The sequence below is a fragment of the Puma concolor genome, chromosome A2 (genome assembly GCF_028749965.1).
Source record: "Puma concolor isolate L17-30 chromosome A2, mPumCon1.1.hap2, whole genome shotgun sequence".
Classification (NCBI taxonomy): Eukaryota; Metazoa; Chordata; class Mammalia; order Carnivora; family Felidae; genus Puma; species Puma concolor.
Genome location: NC_141668.1, coordinates 167630809 through 167651827, shown reverse-complemented (window position 1 = coordinate 167651827; position 21019 = coordinate 167630809). Strand labels below are relative to the sequence as shown.

The 21019-nt window shown below is 55.4% G+C and overlaps 1 protein-coding gene and 1 pseudogene across 1 annotated transcript; one reads left to right on the top strand and one right to left on the bottom strand.

The window, feature by feature from the left end:
* Positions 1-575: 575 nt before the first annotated feature.
* Positions 576-7643, bottom strand: LOC147583835 (uncharacterized; annotated as a pseudogene).
* Positions 7644-13502: 5859 nt separating this feature from the next.
* TNFSF9 (TNF superfamily member 9) lies at positions 13503-16409 on the top strand. The gene is made up of 3 exons (XM_086699306.1): positions 13503-14310; positions 14796-14826; positions 15564-16409. The coding sequence occupies exons 1-3, from the start codon at positions 14065-14067 to the stop codon at positions 16061-16063; spliced, it is 777 nt and encodes a 258-aa protein (XP_086555432.1). The 5' UTR covers positions 13503-14064; the 3' UTR covers positions 16064-16409.
* The last annotated feature ends 4610 nt before the right edge of the window (positions 16410-21019 follow it).

Sequence of the window (21019 nt, the reverse complement as noted above, 5' to 3'; positions counted from 1 at the left end):
TAATCCCTCCCCCCTCCCCCCCAGCCTCAAGAATGATCTGGCACCAAATGGCAATAGGCCTGAGAAACCTTGTGTTATTAATTGGGGGAAAAAATGGAGACCCCCGAGCTCTCATTAGACACAATAGGTTTCTGATGGGTTAGATAGCTGTTTTATGGTTTAAACCAGGGTGACCCCCACCCCCGTATCTGTGGGTCACTTCCTCTTGCCTACCCCCCCCCACCAAGTTTTGTATTTAAATGTGTGCAGGGCTCACAGTAAGTCAGATGATTATGAAGGCAGAATTTCTTAGGGGCGGTGTCAGCGAGATCCTGTAACCCAGGGGGTCTGAGCTACGGTGCTGTGCTCCCCCAGGGGACGCTTCCCAATGTCTGGAGACATTTTTGCTTATTACGACCTGGAGGTGCTACTGGCCTCCAGTGGGTGGAGCCCAGGGATGCCACCCAACGCTCTACAAGGCAAAGAATTATCCAAACTCCAAATGTCAATAACGCCAAAGTGGAGAAACCCTGATTTAGACTTTTGAGGTTATGACCCAGTGTGTCATCACTGACCCCTGAGACATGGATTTCCACTGACCCATGTTAACATGTCTCGAAAATCCCGCGTTGGCATTTTGTAATTTTTTCATATAGCAAGAGTCATAAAAAATATAAAAACGGAAGTGGCCCTGCTGGGAGGGGCTGACTTGGGGTTCAGCCCCAGAAAAATGGATGCCCTGGGTCACTCCGCCAGGGCAGGGCTGATCTGGGTCATGGATTGAGCCCCAGAGAGCAGGGCATCCTGCTGGGAAGTGTACCTGGGAAGGGACAGTCTCTAGAGAGTATGGGCTCTATGGTGTCGTCTATGTCTGTCTGCATCAGGGCCTCCCTGGTGGTCCTCAGGAGAGCAGAGGGAGGGCAAGGGGGAAGAGAATGGAGAGTCAGGGTGGTCTTCCAGCCCCTGGGGTTGCTGGGACCTGGCTGGCAATGCCTGAGATGTGAAGAAGCCAGAGACGAAGAAAGCCTGTAGGCATGAAGGCAGAGGGGGTTGGGGTGGGCTGATGTCACTTGTATCCCATGGCTGCCCCACCCTGGGAGGTAAAACGTGCCAGGCCCCCAGGCAAGCCGACCCTCCCTGGTAGCATGCTTTCGCCTACCACCCAGAAAGCCGTCGAGGCTCTCCCTCCGGGAATCCGAAGACCAGATTTATACTGGTGGTGCTGAGAGTCCAAGATCCGGATGTGGCCAGTGAATAGAGCCAGGGACAAGAAAAGGAGCTGGATGACGGGCTGTTAAGAGCCTGTGTTTTTTTTTTTTCTTTTTGGCTTCAGGAGCGGGTCTGCCCACAGAGCTGAGGGCAGCTGCGCAGGGTCTCAAGCCCCAGGAGCGGGTATGCAGAAGGACTCCCCACTGCAGTTTTGCACCCATCTGCCTGCCCGGCCCTGGGCAGCCATAGTGTGAGGCAGGACATTCTATCTTGCCAGTTTCGTATGGAAATGGATTTCAGCCTCTAAAGAGGCTATTGGCTCTGCACCCCACCCCCCCAAACCAGCACTGTAAGCGAGCTAGCTCTATGCTGTGAGCCACACGCCAGTGTTGGGAGACATGCAGGATGCCGAAGAGAGGGTTTCCCATGCAGTCTGGTGAGACCCTGTGGGGAAGCTCACAGTACCCCCACCTCTTGCCGGGGGTCACAGCCCCGATTGAACCGGGTTGGCGTCATCAGGGAGCCCCGAAAGAGCAGAGGATGGGCTCCTGATTTTGCAACGGAACGCAGAAAGCAAAATCCCATTTTAAAACACCAGGTTAAGTTACTACCTCGGGATGACCAGCAAGCACAGGGAAGCGGCTGCTGGGCATTTCAGGAGAAATCAGGCATCAGCACTTGGGGAATACTCGTGAGGTGGGGGGGATTCCCAGAGACCCAGAACATTCCGCGCACTAAATGGACCACCCTTTCTGAGGTCTGCAAAACCCAGGAAAGGCCTGCCTTCTAATTGTGTGTGATCTGTCCACCGTGTGGGGGCCACACTGCCACCCCATCTGTGAGCCTCAAGGCATTGACATGCACCCCAACTCCCAGTCCACCTCGGGGCGGGGGTGGAGTCTGTTTTGCCTATTATTAATGATAATGGTGATATTTTAGCCAGATCCTGTTCTAAGTGCTTTGAGTGTGTCAGCTCATTTGTGCTTTAGCTCGTGAAACCACAACCCTAGGAGGCAGAGGCTGTTTATATGCCCATTTCACAGGTGGGGAAATGGAGGCCCTGGGAGGTGGAGGATTTCACACACAGTTGAGGCTGGGAATAAAGTCCATACATTCCAGGTCCCAAGGCCCTGATCTCTTATCACTGTGGGAGGTGGTAGTTATTTGGTTACTTGGTCTTTAAAAAAAGGGGGGGAGGGGAAGGCTGTCAGTCGAATGGGCGTCTTTCAGGAGGAAAATGTTGCCGGTGTGACCAGTAGCTGGTGTGAGCCGTGTGACTGTCACGTGCTCCGTGGCCTGGCCTCTGTCTGTGCCATTGTGTCTGCCCACCATGCTCCCTGAGTGCTGTGGGCTGGCTCCGCTGTGCGAGATCTCATGCCACCACCCAAGTCTGTGCTCTCTTTGTCCCCTGGGTCACTGACTCCTTTCCGGAGGTTTCCCTTCTCCCCAGCTCCTCCTGTCACCTCTCCGCCCAGACCTCAGACCTCCCTCCACTGGGCCCGAATTCCCTTCCCCCTGCCCCTGGCGGAGTCCAGCCCTGGGCATGAACCCAGCCTGGCACGGGCCCTCTCCAGCTGCAGAGAGGGGGAGACGGAGAGTTCTGGAAATTGCTGTTGCAGGACAGGGATGCTGAATGAGCCTTAAGAGGAGATAGGCCCTCCCCATTCTGGCCCTCCCAAGTCCAGGGGCATACACCAGCTCTGTGGAAGCCGTGCCTGGCGCTGGTGGGGGTGGGGGACAACGGAGCATTCTCTGGCCTTGCCCGGTGGATGGCCCGCCTCCCACTAACACTCGCCGCCAGATACGCCTTGGAGTACATCCCCGAGGAGGCGTGCTCAGAATAGAAGGATTTTCTGGGAGACCGGTGGGGGAGGGGCGGAGGAGGGCTGACACCTGCTGACCTCAGATGCGGCTGGGGTGTGGCAGGGGCTGCTTCCTGGGTTCCCCTCAATGCCCGCCCGCTCGCCTGGCATCGAGGACATTCTCGGGGTGCCTGGTGCAGGTGTCGGCGATGTAGCTGCTCTCATAGTTGAAGGGAGCTGGGTTGGGCAGGGACCGTGCCAGGAAGCGGGGCCTTAAGAGACTTGTGGTCATCTTATGCCACCAAACACGAAGGTCCCCAGATGCTTGCAGACCACGGCCACGTGGGGGCTCTTCGTGAGGGTTGGCAAGCTTACCTGCAGGCCCTGGACCCGGACCACCTCTCCCAGGCTGGTCTGCGGGCCACACTGGAGAGGGGAGGGGTCACCACCGGGGGGCAGGGGTGCAGCACGAGTGGGAGCTCCCCAAGCCTGTGTCTCAGACAATCTGCATTTCTCCCTGTCAGTGGGGGACAGGTGGGGCTGGGTTCCCACCAAGCCAGGCAGAAGGGCATCGCTTCCCGTGTCACCAAGAAGGAGGGTGGGCATCCCCCTATTTTATGTCAGACCTGGGCGGGAGTCCCACATCCGGAAGGGGCGGGACTTCCTGCTACACCAGGAGAAACGTGTGGGCTTCCTCCCAAATGTCAGAAAATGGGGGTGGGGGGGAACGACTTTCCTTTTCACCAGGATAAAGAGGCAGGATGTCCCCTCTATGTTTGAAAGAGGTTTCCCAGCTCCCCAGAAGAGGGGCAGCACCGCATCCTGCTTTATCAATATGAGCGGTGGGCTTCCCTGTGTGTTGGGGGGACCGGGGCTGTGCTTCCTCTGTGCCTAAGGCACCGAGGCAGGCGTTTCCTCTATTCTGTGTTAACAAAGGGTGAGCCTTACCATGTGGATCCTCAAGGAGAGGGGTTCTGTGCCGTCGAGCAGCGCGATTTCCCATCTCGTTGGGAGCAGAGTTGGTACCTGCCCCTGCCTTCGGCTTACGCTTTGCCAGAAAAAAGGGGGGAAGCTGGCCCGTGGCATGTCACCACTGCACGGGCGGAAAGTGGCCAGCCCCTCACCCTGAAGAGGCAGAGTCAGAAGCCCACGATGGTGAATACTGAGTCCTCGATGGTGTAATGGGCCCCCCGGGGGGATTTGGTGGTAGTGTCTTCGCAGGAGAGGCCTTGCATGTAGGGTAAGAACAAACCGCTCTCGCTCGGCTCACTGGGGATGCTGACTGCCTGGGGCGGACAGTTGGCCTGATGCTGACTCTCCTTAGGCCTTCTGGCCAGTCTATCCTGCCTGCATCTCCACAGCCTGGACGTGGTGGCAGGGTGGGGAAGGCTGTGTAGGGAAGATGGTCTGGACAGAAGGCCAGAGGAGGACAGAGCTCCAGGGACCCATGCGTGGGTGGGGTCCTGTGCACAAAGTGGGTAAGGGGTTAGAATAATGAGGGGGCAAGGGTAAGGGGGTTCCTTTCTTTTCTTAAAATGTTTTATTCATTCTTGAGAGAGAGAGAGAGTGCAAGTGGGGAAGGGGGGAAACAGAGGATCCAAAGCAGGCTCTGCAGTGACAGCAGAGAGCCCAAGCCAGGGCTCGAACTCACAAACCATGAGATGGTGACCTGAGCTGAAGTCGGACGCTTAACCTACTGAGCCACCCAGGCGCTCCTGGCTGTGAATCTTCTTCTGTTTCTTTCTTGGTGAGCGTGAATCTCTGTCTTTGTAGGTATGGAACCATGTGTTTTTGGAAGTGTGTGTGTACGTGGGTGTTTTGGTACGTGCACCTGTGTGCTGGGGATGTCAATGAAGGCAGACGTGTGCGTCTTGGTGCATGCACGTATGCACCATGCATGTGTTGTGTGAATAGTGGTTGTGTGTGTGTGTGTGTGTGTGTGTGTGTGTGTGATTATGCATGTGTGTTCATGGAAGTGTGGGGTGTGTGTGTGTGTGTGTTCGTGCCTATATCTATGGCTCTGTGTCTGAGCTGGGTGATATGGTGTGAATACTGTGTGTGAGCAGGGCCTGGGGCCCCTCACCTGACACCCCATCCTGAAGTCGGGCAGGGCAGGGGGGTCTCGTCTCAGGCTGTCAGGCCCACCCACCCTAAAGGCTTACTCCCAGGCCTGCCACCCTCTCGTCCTGTTGCCCACTGAAGTCTGGTGAAGCTAGGTAGTTGGAACCTAGCCTCCTACAGCCCCCAGCTCCCTTCCTGGGCTAAGAGGGCAAAGCTAGTGTCCCAACCTGCCCTCCTCTTCCCAGCAAAGGGGCTTTGGTCACCAGCTCTACCCACTGGGGAATTGGGGGGGGGGGCTTGGCATATGTCAGCCACACATCTAGACTCCAGGCAAGCTCAGGCCATAGACGTACATCCACACACAGAGTCCGACATACACAATTACACAATACAACCACACAGTCTGACCCAGACACACACACACAGAAACACTGTGCGACAATATACCCGCAACACATATAGGCCCATCTAGACCCAGACACACACCAAGCTACGCAAATACCATCAGATCCATCCCAACCCAGATTCATAGTCCCAGGCTCAATCACAGAAGTCACGCACAATAAACACACCTCTCTAAGCCAATACAACACGACAACACAATAACATATGACACAGAGACCCGGAGACACGCATACATATCACAGAGTCAGATGCATCCAGATAAGCTCTACACTCACACCTCAGCACAGATGTAGCCAGATGTAGAAACAGACTGACGTACACATGTATGTGACATGCACGCGTGAACACATATACCTGGAATCGTACATTCACATGGATGTAAGTACCTCACAGACCAATCTCAGATACACAGATAGGCTCAGAGACTCACTTACAAATACACACAGCCAAACATACACAGAGATACACAGTACAGACTCTCTCTCTGCCATAGACACACAGATACACAACTCAAAAAGACACACAGTGAATAAAATCATACGAGAGACTGAAAAAAAATTGTTGAAGGGGGAAAATAAAGTCATATGCAAGACTGACAAAAAAGAAAAAAAAAATGCACAGCCGGATGCTGTTCTGGGCACACAGACCCAGGAAGACAGGTCATACTTGTAGAGAGTCCGTTTCTCCTCCATGCACACAGACACACATTGACCCAATCACCCAGAAATACACTGATGAAGACATGTGACCCAAGTACATGCCCAACGGCAGCCAGCCAGCCAACAGTCCAAGGACCCTTGGATAAAGACAGGTAGATAGACCCCTCCACAGATCTTTGGGTGTCGTGATTGGGGGTGCTCAAGGCTGGTGGGGAGGGGGCTCACCCAGCAGCAGACAGAATATGTCCAAAGCCACCAACATCCTGGAGGTCCAGATGTGCAGCGGGGGGTGGGGCAAGAGTGTCCTGCATGGGTCCCCAGACCAGGCACTGGTACCAGATCACGAGCTGGGGCAAGGCCAAAATGGTATGTGGTAAATTCATCAACTGCGGGCGACAGGGTGGGCACACCCATCTGGACTGGAATTAGTGTCCTGTGAGCTGGACGGGGCCACAGAGGGGAGAGACGGGCCTGGACAGTGAATACCACTCTGGCAGGGGTGGGATCCCACTGCAGGCAGGTACTTAGATGGCCAAAGGGTTAGGGCCTTCCAGAGGAAGGGCAGGGCTGGGGAAACTGAGACCTCCCTAGCTCCAGTAGCGAGGAGCCCCTCCACCCCCATCCCACACCAGGAACTTGGTGGCTTTGGGGTAGGGCCTTGATAGTGTGTGTGTGTGGGGGGGGGGGGGGCCTGGAAGAAGGAAGGGTGGAACAAAAGGGGCGGGGCCTAAAGGAATTAGACAAAGTGACCAGAGGCCCCGCAGGGCACAGAGCGCCCGAGGAAGTCAGACTAGGGATGGGGGTGGTTTGAAGGCTTGGCCTGAGAAGGGGCCGCAGAGTTCCTGAAAGGTGGAACCAGGAAAGGGGAGAGGACTTTAGATAGGAAACAGAAGGACGGGGCCTGGGAAGAGGGTGGTTCTGGAGTAAGAGAGGTACCAAAGTAAGTCGGGGAGGCGAGTGGGCAGAGGGCCTGGAGGCTGATGGCTGGGAAGTGGGCAGAATCTGGTGAGAATGACCCGAGGTGGACGAGACCGAGGGGGGGTTTGGGGGGGTAAGCAGGGCCTGGAAGTCAAGAGCTGGGGGAAGTGGGCGAGGCCTGGGGAGAATGACAGAGAAGTGGGCGGGATGGGGAGGCTGATGGCTGGGCAACTGGGCGGAGCCCAGGGAGAATGACGGAGTAGTAGGCGGGACTTGGGGCGAGGGTTGGGGGGATGTCTGGGAAGTGGGTGGGACTGGGGAGTGGGACTAGGCCTGGGAGGGGGATGGGAGGATGTGGGCGGGACTCGGAGTGGGAATAGGCGGGGCCCGGGTGGCTGACGGCAGGGGGAAGTGGGCGGGGCCTGGGGATAATGACAAATAAGTGGGCGGGGCTGGAGAATGGTCAGGGCTTGGGAGAAGGGTCAGACCTGGAAGGGGCCGACCCACCTTTCTTAGGGTCAAAGTCACGTCGGCGATGGCTGGTAATTCTCTCGCACCAGCGGCCTCTGCCCTGGACATTCCAGAACTTGGACGAATCTTTGGTGGTCATTTTCTGGCCGAGAGCCAGGCGGGGCGGGCGAGCACCCCTCCCTCTGCGCTACCGATCGCCCCGCCCTGCCGAGCACCCTAGACGCGTCTCATTGGTCGGCCGCGGACCAATGGGAATCCGCCTCCCGGCTCACTGGGTCTTCCGAGGTACCGCGGGCAGCGCCGGGCAGGGGCGCGGGGCTAGGTCGTTGGAGCCGGGCGGTTGAGGGTCTTCCGTCCCACTGCAGCTTCCCGGCTCTGTTTCCGGGCTCAAGGCCTGACTGATCGGGCTCCGGCTGCCCGTCTCCCCGCTGCCCCGTCGCCACGCCCCTTCCTCACCCGCCTTTGCATTGATACAAAAGACCTAGAAGCACCTTCTCTCTACCATCAAGTAGACCGCCCCCCTACGCCCACTCGCTTTGCAGCCGGGGGTTGAGGCTCCTGATCCACCAGGGGTCGCCCGCGGCCTACATTGGGTGCCGCTGCCAAGGAAAGGGACCTACAGATTCCTCAAGGAAGTGAAAGACAGGTCCCCGGGAGAGCCTGGGTTCCCACTTAGGAGGGGAGTGGATCTTGGACGATTTGAAGGATGGGCCTGGGTTCCTTTGGGTTTGTTCCCTTGTACTTTGCGTCTTTGTTCCAAGTGTCTTGCGTGTCTCTCTAGGTCAACTTGCGCCATTGTGTTACTTATGTGCCTCCGGTGGTCTCTGGGTGTCTGATACTGTGTGTCACTGATTGCATATCCCAGGAGGTTTGAGTCTCTTTGACGCTGTTTATGTGTTAGTGGGTATGTGTATAGATTTGATGGCTGCTCTTGTGTATCTACGAGTATGTGTCCAGGTATGTGTCTCAATGTGTGTGTGTGTGTGTGTGTGTGTGTGTGTGTCTTGTTTTGTGTGATTGTGTATGACTTGAATGCAGGTGTCTGTGGTACCCCTTTGTCTATCTGCTTTGTGGCTGCCTCCCTGAGCAAGTTGGAGAGTCCCTTCCAGGTGGTGGCCCTCCTGGGACTTCCTTCCTGGGGCAGTTGGGCTTGCTTCCCAGCAGAATGATCTGGCTTCTCATGCCAGGCCCCTCTGAGGGGTCCTGGGGGCTGGCCCTGGTCTGCCTGGGCCTTCCCCATCCCTGTGTCCTTCTACTGACCTTAGCAGGGAAACACCATTTCCTGCCCTTGATGTCATTGGTGCTAAATTTTCCCTTCTTCAGCTCGGGCTACTGGTTTCTTTCTACGTGTGTGCACACCTGACCACAATTCCGTGCTTAACATAAAAACAAAACAAAACAAAACAAAGCAAAACAGTAGCACATGGAAAATGCAGGTGGGCGAAAGCATATACAGTGAAAGAGCCACATTTGCTCACCGCAGATTCCTCTGTTGTTTTTTTTTTTTATACATATATACCTTCTAGAAATGTGCTGTGCAAATATATCTCTGCTCTAAAGCAAAACACGTATTTCAGTACAAGGCATCCTGCAGCTTACTTAGTTTTCCTAGCCCCTAGACATCTCTCTCGAGCCCCAAGGAGGTGACTCAACCTCGTGCACAGCTTGATTACCAAATTGATTCTATGAAGAGTAATCTGTCCATTTCTTTTTCAACGGCTGCTTTGGCCGTTTGCAATCCCAACACTTTTGCAACAGACATTCCTGCCTGTCTGCCTCTCTGTTCAGATGTCCACACTAGGTTTTCGACCCTGGTGGTATGTTCACGAGGAGAACCAGACTGTCAGCCCCACTGGTAGCAATGATGGCTAACTGTATGGAGCACCTTATATGCCAGTCCGGGCACTGTTCTGGCTCCCAGTCCTGGACAATAATCTTACGAGGTGGTCACTGGTGGTAGCCACACTTCCCAGATGGGAAAACCGAGGCACAGAGAGGGGAAGGAATTTGCTCAAGATCATGCAACTAGCAAGAGGCAGAGCTGGGCTTAGAAGCTGAGCAGTTTGGATCGTGTGCTAGTGCTGTTTCTCAAGCAGGGACATAGCTGTGCATATACGGGACCCCCTTCCCCCCCATACCATTTCCTCATTCCTAAGTGTGCAACGTCACATTGGAAACACATGATTTTGGAGTAGCTGGTCATGCGCTCCAACTCCACAGAGCTGAATTGCTTTGCACGACCATGCCTTGTAGCGCTGACACAACACCACAGGTACACACGCTCACGTATGGGGCCCTGTGTTTTTCCGTCCTATCTAGGGCTACAGAGACCCGAACCTAGCTTTTCCAGAGACTTGGCTAACTTGTATAACCCGAGTCCCCCTTCTGTGTCTCTTTCCTCCTTCCACACATGTTAACATTGCCGTGGCTCAAGACCAACCCTCTTTGATTTGATTCTTCCCTTTTTTCTCCTTCTTGTTTACCACACACCCCCCCCCCCATTTGCTTGCTCTCTCCCTCCTGTTCTTGCTCAGTGGACATCACTAACAGTCTCTGTTACGCTTTGCCTCTGCCCTAGGGGAGACAGAGGATCCGGGCCAGCTAGAAGTTGACACAGGCTGGGGGGAGGGCCACCTGCAGGGGCTGGGGAGCAGTGTAGAACCCAGAGATCAGGAACTGAATTTTGCTAAGAAAAATCAAGGCACACCTCCTGGGGAGGTACCTGTTCACTGGGCTTCCTAAGGGGAAGGCATGGTACTCCTCCCTTCAACTACTTCCTGCCCAGCGACACCCCCCCCCCCCTTAAACGCTGTGATGATAAGGGTGAGGAATCAGGTCCTACCCCTAAACGCAAGGAAAACCGGGCCCACGCTCGCCTTGGGGAGACAGCCGAACGCAGAGGTGCTACTCCAGTGAACGTGGGATGCCAGCAGGGTGATGGTGAGAGCCTCACGGTGGGCAGGGCTGCCTGGCTCAGATGTCCCGACCACAGCAGCGCGTCATGGCACTCCCTGGCTGTGGCCTGATCCTTCCCCGGTCTGCTGGGCTTTGTTTCCTCTCCTTGGGGGGTAGTGTATAGGACTCTTCCAAGTCCCTTGGTGCAGGGAGGAGTTCAGAACAGTCATCGTGAGTCACTGAGGCTCATCGACTTCAATGTTTTGTTGGAGTCCTGGTTTCTGCATCTACATATCGGGGCTGACGTTGTACTGGGGCTGTAAGAGATTCAGTGGTCATATATGCCAGCCCGCCTTTATTGAGCATTTACTCTGTGCCTGGCACTGCTCACGGCAAGCTCTCAACCAGCCTTTGAGACGTACTTTTATTCCCTTCAACACATAGGAAAAATGAGGCTCAGGGAGGTGAAGCAGGCTGCCTGAGATCACACAGCAAGAACTTTGAGAGCTGAAATTCCAAACTCAAGAGCAGAGATGGCAACTTTTTTTTTTTTTTTTTTTTTCCTGAAATGGACCAGAGAGAGAAATATCTTGGGCTTTGTGGGCCAGTCTCTGTCGCAACTGCTCAGCTCTGCTGTAGTATTGGAAATATGGTCATAGGCAACCCTCAAATGAATGGGCGTGGCCACGTGCCAACAGAACTTTATTTGCGGACACTCACATTTGACTTTCATGTAATTTGCACATATGCCATGAAATAATTCTTCTTTTGACTTTCCCCGGCCACTCAAAACCGGAAAAAAATGGAACGAAAATTTTGTAGCTCGTGGACTGTGGTTTCTTGACCTCTAGAGCCTGTGTGGGTAACTGTCATGCTGGACTTCACTCGTTCATTCATTCATTCATTCATTCATTCATTCAATGAATATTACGGAGGCTGGCCATTTTCTGGGCACTGGAGGGAGAAGGGTCACAAAGCAGATGAAATGCTTCTCTTCAGGAGATAACAATTTTGTAGGCAAAACCAGCAAGGAAATAAAGAAATAAGAATATTTCAGATGGTGGAAATGCTCTCAAGGAAACTCAGCAGGGGCAGTGTCACCCGGGACCCCAGGGGGGGACACTTTCATGCAGGTCATCGGAGAAGGTGATGCTTGTGGTCCCCCAAATACCATTGTTGTCAGCGGAGGCAATCCTTGGCTGTGGGCCTACTGTGGGGGTAGGACTTAATAATAAACAGATTGGCCCAAGGGGCCCCCGGTGGCTCAGTTGGTTGAGCTTCTGACTCTTGATTTCGGCCCAGGTCTTGTTCTCACTACATGGGGCTCTGTGCTGACGATGTGGAACCTGCTTGGGATTCTCTCTCTCCCTCCCCCACTCGTGTGCCCTCTCTCAAAATAAAGAAAGAACATTAAAAAAATCTTTTGGTTTTTATTTATTTTGAGAGAGAGAGAGAGAGAGAGAGAGGGAGAGAAAGAGAGGCTGTGAATGGGGAAGGGGCAGAGAGAGAGAGAGGGACACAGAATCCAGAGCAGGCTCCAGGCTCTGAGCTGTCAGCACAGAGCCTGATGCAGGGCTTGAACCCAGGAGCCGTGAGATCATGACCTGAGCCGAAGACGGATGCTCAACCGACTGAGCCACCCAGGCGCCCCAACAGTTAAAAAAAAAACCTTAAAAAACAAAACCAAACCAGACTGGCCCATGGCCTGTGAGCTTCTTGGCTGAGTGATGCCATCAGAAGAGGGCCCTTTGGCCTCAGTATCTGTGTATCTTCCTTCCTGGTTGGTCAGGTTCCTAGGAGATGGGCGTTTTACTGTCGCATCTTCCCAGTCCTGGGTGCTGAGTGGGGGTGGTGAGGGCTGCGGTGGGGACATTTCAGCTCCTGCATTCAGGGGCACCGGTGTACTTAACGCTCTGGTGTCCAGGGTGACTCTTGGACCTTAGCTGCCACCCACCGCACTCTCTTTCGGAGCCCTGGGGGGTGGGGTGGCCACCAACCACCGTGCCTTGGGGGATGGTGATGGCGGCATTGTGCCAGAGAGATCATTTTGGCTCCCCAGCCTGCTGGCTGACAATTTTGGCTTAGTTTTCAAAAACAACTGCTCTAGCTGTGACCGCGCTGGGGTTTCGGGAAAAAGCACAGTGTACCCGGTGCTGGGCTCATCATCTCTGCCCAGAGTGTCGCTGGAACGGAAAGTGAGCGTCAAGAAGGTGTCCCCTGCCTGCCGGTCTGGGGAAAGAACATTCAGGTGGCAAGCGCCCGGCACAATGCAGTGGCCTGGAGGGCTCATCCCCACCGAGACTCCTCAGAGACTCCAGAGTTTATGCTCCCAGAGCGTCAGCAGGTCTAGCTTGTGGTGCTAGAATTTGCATAACTAACAAATCCCCAGGTGCTGCTGCTGCTGCTGCTTCGGGTATCACACCTTATAAACCACTCACACCGGAAGCACTTAGCACCTGTGCACCAACAACGGCCAGTGTCATCATTGTTTTCTTCCCCTAATTCCCCAGGGAGGCCCAATACAACAGGATAGAACGCAGGGGCGTGCCATCCTATACTTAACTCAGTTGAACCAACATAACCCCCCTTCCCACCCCCTGCATTTCTTGGCTGCCCAAGCAGGGCCGAGATCAGGTGTCCTGCGGGCCCTCCCAGTTTCCACAGGGAAAGTGAGGCCTGCAGAGAGGGTCAGAGGATTGGCGTGGCCACCCGGCCGGGCCGGTCAGGGCAGAGCAGGGCTTTTGTAGGAGCTCAGGACTTTTCCAGGGCCGCCGCCGGTCTCTTAATGAACGGTGGCTTCCTCTTTTGGGGCCGACTTTTGGCCCCTGCTCCGCTCCTCCTCCCGCCTCCGCCTCCGCCTCTACCAGGGACAGCGAATGGGAAATTTGAGTTTCCTCTGCTTTAGCCAGGGCTGGCTCTTCCCGACAAGGGGGATTTCTCTACCTGGACTCTCCAGCCTTCTGCCTGTGGGGTCCAGAGGGGGCCCCTGCCGGGAAGCGCCCAGGTGGGTGGGTGGGGGCAAGATGGGGAAGGCCCAAGGCTCCCCGGGAAGGTGAGGGAGGGTTGGGGGGTGGGGGAGGGCTGAAGGGGGCTGAGGCCTGGCTGTCCTCTGACCCCTCCGCAGATATGCTGGATTTAGGGGAGCGCTGCGGGGCGGGGGGCTAGGGAGTGGCAAGAAGGAAGGGAAAGAGACAGAGGCTGAGAAACAGAAAATCAGAGAGGCAGAGGCCTAGAGAGACAGGGGGAGTCACGGGGACACAGAAGCAGACGCACGGAAATAATGAGGCCGAGAGACGGAAAGATCCCGCGCGACCTCCCACGGAGACAGTGGTCAGATAAAGAGCGAGCGAGCGAGGCACAGGCAAAAGAGGCGGTGCAGAGGTACAAAGAGACACCCAGAGAGACAGAGAGGCGGACAGAGATCGCCGGGAGGCACGGGAGACAAGTAGGGACGAAGGGGAAACGGTGGGCTGGCCCTCGGAGGGCGAGAAAGGAGAAGGAGAGTGGAGATTCAGAGAAGAGAAAGTTAGGGAAACTTCGCACGGAAGGCCGAGCGGGGCGGGACGCCGGGATCCCCGCCCGCCCCGCCCCGGAAAACGCGGCTTCCGGAGGGTCGCTATAAAGCGCGGCGCCCCGGGCCCGGCTGCAGCCGCTCGCCGCCGGCCATGTGCCCCCGCGCCGACGCCGTCCCGGACCCCGAGGCCCAGCGGCCGCCCGCGCCCCCCGGCCCCGCCTGCCGCCCGCTGCCCTGGGCGCTCAGCGTCGCGCTGCTGCTGCTCGCCGGCACCTGCGCCGCCTGCTGGCTCAGCGCCTGGGTCGCGCCCGCGGCCTCCGCGGCGCCCGGCCCCAGCCTCCCCCGCGTCCCCGAGCAGCCGCCCGACGCCCGCGCCCGCCTCCCTGACTCTCCGCAGGTGAGATGTGCCCCAGCCCCGGGGCCCCCGAGCGCACCCCTTGCCTATGCAGGACTTCGCGGGGGCCCCTCCCGGCGGCACCCCGTCTGCATCCCGGGCCCCGGACCCCGAGGGCTAGTCATCTCGAACCGCTGAGGGGACTCGAGGTTCTTTCTCAGCTCCCGGAGGACCTCTCTTTTTTCTCCCGCACCCTTGGGGTATCCCCCTGTCCCTCCCCAGGGGGCCCCCGGAGGGTACCTCTCCTCTTTACTGAGCCACGAGGTTCTGCCCTGGCAGACCCGAGGGCTTGGGGCCAGCTTGAGCCACCAGCCTGGGGTGTGCGTGTGCGCTCCTGCTGAACGTTTGGAGCCCGCGGCGGGGCGGGGGCGGGGGCGAGGGGCTCAAGACCTGCGCGGACCCCGGGGACCCCCCTCCCCCGCTCTCCCGGGACTGCGGCAGCGGGAGGGGGGGGCCTGCATCCCACTTTCCGCCTTTCCTCTTCGCAGGCCGTGTTCGCACAGCTGGTGGCCCAAGATGGTGAGTCATTGAGTCATTCCCTTGGGGGGGGGGGCGTGGGGGCCGGGGGTGGCCACGAGGCCGAGGAACCCTCGGGAGAGGGAGGCCTCCACTCCCCCCATCTGGCCCTCTTCCCCCCACTCTCTAAGAGCTGTCCCCTCACCGCTTTGAACCTTCTCTGTCTTTCTGACCTTCCCATGACCCTCTCTGGGTGCGCTTTTCTTCTTCTGAAGACGAAGAAGGTGCGCCTACCTCAGACGCCCCCACCCCCACCCCTGCCGTGGCACCTGTGGCTTGATCCCACAGACCCCAGCCTGCTCTTGTCTCTCCCACTGGGTTCCCCAAGGTCCAGACTTTCCTCTCCTTCTCCCCCGGTTCCCTTTGCTGCTTCTGGAGACCTCCTTCTAACCTCTTTCCTCTTCCAGACGCTTCCTCCCTATTCTCCCCTCTCTCCCCCTTCCCCTTCCTCTCCCCCTTTCAGACTCTCCTCCCCACCCTTCCCCTCTGTCTTCTCCCGCTTCCTGAGACCCTCCCCCCACCACCTCTCCCTCCACCTCCACCCTCTCTGAGGCGCCTCCCCCTGCCCCTCAGATCCCCCCCCTGCCCTCCCTGGCCAAACCCCTTCCTTCCCTTACCAGCCTCACCTCCCTCTGGGAACCTCTTCCTTCCAAGACCTCCCCAGCGCCCCTCCCCAGGCCTGCACCTCTGCCCGCCAGCAGTGCTCAGCCAACCTCCCCTCTTCTTCCTCCCTCCTTCAGTACAGCTGACTGAAGGGCCCCTGCGCTGGTACAGCGACCCAGGCCTGGCAGGGGTGTTCCTGGGGCCCGGCCTGAGCTACGACCAGCACTCGCGGGAGCTGATGGTGGCAGAGCCCGGCGTCTACTATGTTTTCTTGCACCTGAAGCTGCAACGGGTGGTATCCAGCTTCGGCTCCGGCTCTGTCTCCGTTGCCCTGCACCTGCAGCCCCTGGGCGCTGGGGCTGCGGCCCTGGCCCTGACCTTGGACCTGCCGCCTCCATCCTCCAAAGCCCCGGACTCCGCCTCTGGTTTCCGAAGCAGCCTGCTGCACCTGGGCGCAGGCCAGCGCCTGGGCGTTCACCTGCGCGCAGAGGCGGGGGCACACCTTGCCTGGCAGCTTGCGCAGGGCGCCACGATCTTGGGCCTCTTCCGAGTGGCCACCAAAGTCCCTGCTGGACTCTCCCTGCCGCCATGGCCCATTGACACTGGGCCCGGGTACCCCCCGCCGGACAGAGAATGAATGCTGCCTTCTTTCACCGGGGCTCTTGGTGACGCCCGGCCACTCTACCTCACCCGGCTTGGCAGGGGTCCCCGCTGCTGACCCCCTCCTCGAGGACTCTCCAATGGGACTCTCTCCCACTCCTGCCTCAAGTCGAACTTTTGGTATTTATTCTGAGCCTGAGCTCAACGGCATACTTTATATTAGTCCATTGTATTAATCCATTCAATGTATATTTATTGAACATCTTCTATATGCCAGGCCCTGTGCAGGGCTGGAGACAGAGCAGCAAACAACAGGAAAAAACAAAACAAAACAAAAAAACTATTTATGTCAATATGTGAGAAATAAAGACTCATCTACAGCCCTGCTGCGGCTTTCAAGGGGCTAGTCTTTGGGGGGTCCGTGTGACTACGCTGTGTGACCTTCACGCATGGAGTTTGTTTTGAGCATCTCCTGTGTCGTCAGGCACTGTTTGAGATGTTGGGGACACAGCCCTGAGCAGGCCAGATAGCCCAGCTTTTGCCAAGCTGGCCGTCAGGTACGCCCGCTTGACCCTGTTAACCATGACTGCGTGCGACCCTGTATGACCAGACCACGTGGGGGGCGTGAGGTGGGGCGTGGCACGGGGTTAAACAATACTTACAAACTTAATGACTACGAAATATTGAGGCTTTGTTGCATGCCAGGCAGCGTGAGTTACCTTCTATGAGACCTAACTATCCTATACTTTAGGGATTTCTTTCCCATCTTATTATTATTTGGGCTCCTGAAGTCACCTACTTCTCGTATCTGTGGCGGAGGTGTCGTGGAACGCCATTCTGCAGGACCTGGCTTGCTGACTGTGTTCCGTGACCTCACGCTGGTAACTTAAAATCAGCCAAGAGGCATCTGCCTGCAAAGGCTTCAGGTCGGCTTCATGTATTGTGTATGGATCATCTGTTTAAGACAGCGATGGAGAAAATGATGTTAAACATGTAGATTATGTTTTTTTTTATAAAAATTTTTTTTTTTCCACGTTTATTTATTTTTGGGACAGAGAGAGACAGAGCATGAATGGGGGAGGGGCAGAGAGAGAGGGAGACACAGAATCGGAAACAGGCTCCAGGCTCTGAGCCATCAGCCCAGAGCCCGACGCGGGGCTCGAACTCACGGACCGCGAGATCGTGACCTGGCTGAAGTCGGACGCTTAACCGACTGCGCCACCCAGGCGCCCCTTTTTTTTTTTTTTAAAAAAATTTTTTTTTTTTCCACGTTTATTTATTTTTGGGACAGAGAGAGACAGAGCATGAATGGGGGAGGGGCAGAGAGAGAGGGAGACATGTAGATTATGTTTAAAAGTGTGTCTTGTCTTGGGCTGTTGCGTTGTGAATAGCACACGGAAAATTGAGGAAGTCTTGTGTTTTCGGACCATTTATCGGATTTAGTGAAGATGTTGCTCAACATGACTGGCAAGCCAGTGAGCGTGGACATCTTTGTCATCCCAGGCCATCTGTGTCTTTAAAGGAACAGGATCAACCAATATTCAGTTGTCACTTGGAATCCCGGGTGGCTCTGGGGACAGGAGTGGGAAAAATCAAGGGAGGTAATCTGTCAGAATTGACTATGGAATTTGCAATGAAAAGTATTTTATATATGTATTTCGCAGATTCTGTGCTGCACATTTTTGCCAACAAAATTGATAATAAATGCACATAGTCATTTTCCCCCCTCTGGAGAGCTGGTTGCTAGGCATTTGCTAGCACACCGGTGTCTCCGGGCCAGGCCAGCTCCCCCAGCCCCATAACGTCCCCACCATGTAGGTCTGCCTGCTGGTCAACACAAACCAGTGGGATCTCAGCTTGTTTTTTATTTTTTTAAAGTTCTTATTTATTTTTTTAATGTCTTTATTTTTGAGAGAGAGAGAGAGAGAGAGAGAGCAAGCTGGGGAAGGGCAGAGAGGGAGACACAATCTGAAGCAGGCTCCTGGCTCTGAGCTGTCAGCACAGAGTCCCATGTGGGGCTTGAACCCACCAACTGTGAGATCATGACCTGAGCTGAAGTCCGACACTTAACTGACAGAGCCACCCAGGCACCCCTGAATCTTGGCTTCTTATTCAGGACGAAAGGGGCTGGGGTGGGCGGAGAAGTCCCCACAGAGCAGATGACCTGGAGGGGCCTTAGCAGGAGGTAAGGGAATGAGGGAGGCAGAGTTGGGAGAGTGGCCTGCACTGGCCAGACGGGGGGGTTGTGGGATGGGCAGTGAGGCTGCGGATGTGGAGGCGAATGCCATTTGCCTGACTCACTTCTACCCGTTCTCAAAGAGTCCCTCCTGAGTGGGCAGAACTGGCATTGAGCTGACACCTGTGAATGTCCCCCCCTCCCCCCATATTGGCAATGAAATTATCAAGCGAATTGGTTGTTCTGTGAAAAGGAAGCAAGTGCAAAATGACCTCTAAAGGCCCAAGGAGCTGTTAAGACGGGAGAAAAAGGTCTGCCAGTCCAGCTCCATGAGAAACGGTTTATTAAGGGGGCTTACAGGCAGAAGGCCGTTTGGAGTGGCTCTGGAAACCCCCACCTCCTGTCAGACCTGCTGGAGGCTGGGAGTCCATAGTGGGGGGGGGGGGGGCACTCAGGAGGAGCGTGTTTGAGTCATGCACCAGAGCCGATCAAGGACCTCCCATACTCAAGGGTGTGGTTAAGTAAAAGGGAAAGAATGTGTGTGTGTGTGTGTGTGTGTGTGTGGTGCTGCACTTCAGAGTGATCATTGTGGCCGTTTGTCCAAGATCGCTTTAGTCTGGGTCACACGCTGGCAAATGCCTGTTACCGCCTGCCCCCATTGCTAGATGCTTCCTCTGGACTTCTGCCCTTGCTGTCCAAAACCTTGCCCTTGGTGCAAGTTGTTGGGGGAAGGGTGCTTCCCAGAACCCTTGGTCCAGGGGCCAGCTTCCGGCTACCCTGGAAGCCCGGTTGTTGCCTATTTTGAGTAGCACCCGGTGACCCAAGTCCTCTGGGGTAGCTGATTGGGCCAGAGTGGACACATGACTCGAGCTGGGCCAATCACGTCCCCTTGCACAGGAACAGGGGCAGGCCTGGCTCTACCGAGGGTATTGATCAGGAATCGGAAGCTGTACGTGAGACAGAAGCATGGAGGGAGCCACGTGCAGACACAGAAAGGGGGAAGGAAGATGTATGGGGATTCGCAGATGAGACCAAAGAGCCCTAGAGAGACAGAGGAGCTACCTAGGTTCCCTACTTGTCTCTTCCAGGTGATGTGGGGAAACCCTAGTGGCGTTAGTTTGCTGGGGCTGCTCCAACAAAGTGCCATAAACTGGGTGGCTTAAAGCACCAGATAATTACTGCCTGCCAGTCCTGGAGGCCAGAAGTCCGAATTCGAGGTGTTGGCAGGGCCAGGCTCTCTCCAACAGCCCTGCCTCTTCCAGCTTCTGGTGGGTGCTGGCCCTCCTTGGCGTTCCTTTCCTGGCTACTGACGTTACTCTCATCTCTGCCTCCACTGTGGCATGACTGTTTCCCTTCTGTGTGTCTCGTGTTTCTCTTCTGTTTGTATAAGGACACTGCTCTTGCTGGATGGAGAGCCTCCAACTTCCTACTTCAGTATAACCTCATCTTAATTTAACTGGTAATATCTGCAAAGACCCTATATCCAAATAAGGTCACACTCTCAGGTTCCAGAAAGGACACGAACACCCCACACCCCACCCCACCCCACCCCGCGGCCGTCGGGGGTGGGGGTGGGCGACATTATTCAACCTAGTACATTTAGTGTCTACCCTTAGCAGCCATGAGAAACTTGGGTGCCCTCCCATGAATTTCCTTCTGGGGTGGGTTCTGTTCCATGCTGCTCGAGGATGCAGGCTTTCAAGGTTGTTGGTGCCTTTCTTGGTAGTTTTGGGGTCTGAGAGTCTGTCCTACTTCCTGGGTTATTTGGGTCTGGGCGTGTCCCACGACAAGGATACTTAGGCCGCATAATCGTAGGATGTTACCAATACCCAAGGTATACAGATGGAATTCGACAACAGTGACAGTAATTACAGCTGACATTTATTAATGCTTACTGTTCCCAGGCACTAATTGCTTTGCAAAGACTCCAGCAGGAAGCTACTATTTTATTTTAATTCTCATTTTACAGGCAAAGAAACGAAGGCCGAGGGAGGTTAGCCCAAGATCACACAGCTAATAACAGAGTGGTTGACAGTGTGAGTTGTAGAACCAGGCTTCCTGGAGCCCTAGTCACTTCCAAGTGACCTCATAGAATACAGAAAAGTTGGGGTCGAATAGTGTCCCCCCCCCCCCATTCATATGTGGAAGCCCTACCTGCTCAGGACCTCAGAATGTGACTGTATTTGGAGATAGGGTCTTTACAGAGGTAATTGTGTTAAAAGGAGGTCATTAGGCTTGGCCCTAATCCAGTATGACTGGCATCCTTGTAAAAAGGGGAAATTTGGAGATAGACACACACACACAGGGAGAATGCCATGTGATGGTGAGGAGGCACATCAATAAACCAAGGCCTGGGACAGACCCCTCCCTTGCAGCCTCAGAGAGAACCAGTCCTGAACACACTTTGATTTTGGACTTTTGGTCTCCGGAACCGTGAGAGAATAAATGTTTTGTTTAAGACACCCAGTTTGTGCTACTTTGTTGTGATAGCCCTAGCCAACTGATACAGATGGTTACAGGATTCCCTTGCATTTAAGAGACACTTAATGCACAGTGCCAGGCTCTTGATAAGCACTCGATACATTTCACACCAACTCACACATGGAATTCTACAGTGACATATGGGTGTGTGACAAACAATGGAATGCCTGAGTGGCTCAGTCCATTAAGCGTCCAACTCTTGATTTCTGCTCAGGTCATGAGCTCATGGTTCATGAAATAGACCCCTTCATCGGGCTCTGTGCTGACAGTGTGGAGCCTGCTTGGGATTCTCTCTATCCCTCCTCTGCTAGTGCTCTTTCATCTCTCTCTCTCTTT

Coding starts and splice junctions, on each gene's coding strand:
- TNFSF9 (XM_086699306.1), top strand. CDS start 14,065: ATGTGCCCCCGCGCCGACGCCGTCCCGGACCCCGAGGCCCAGCGGCCG. Junction 14,311..14,795: donor GCCTCCCTGACTCTCCGCAG/GTGAGATGTGCC, acceptor TCCTCTTCGCAG/GCCGTGTTCGCACAGCTGGT. Junction 14,827..15,563: donor ACAGCTGGTGGCCCAAGATG/GTGAGTCATTGA, acceptor TCCCTCCTTCAG/TACAGCTGACTGAAGGGCCC.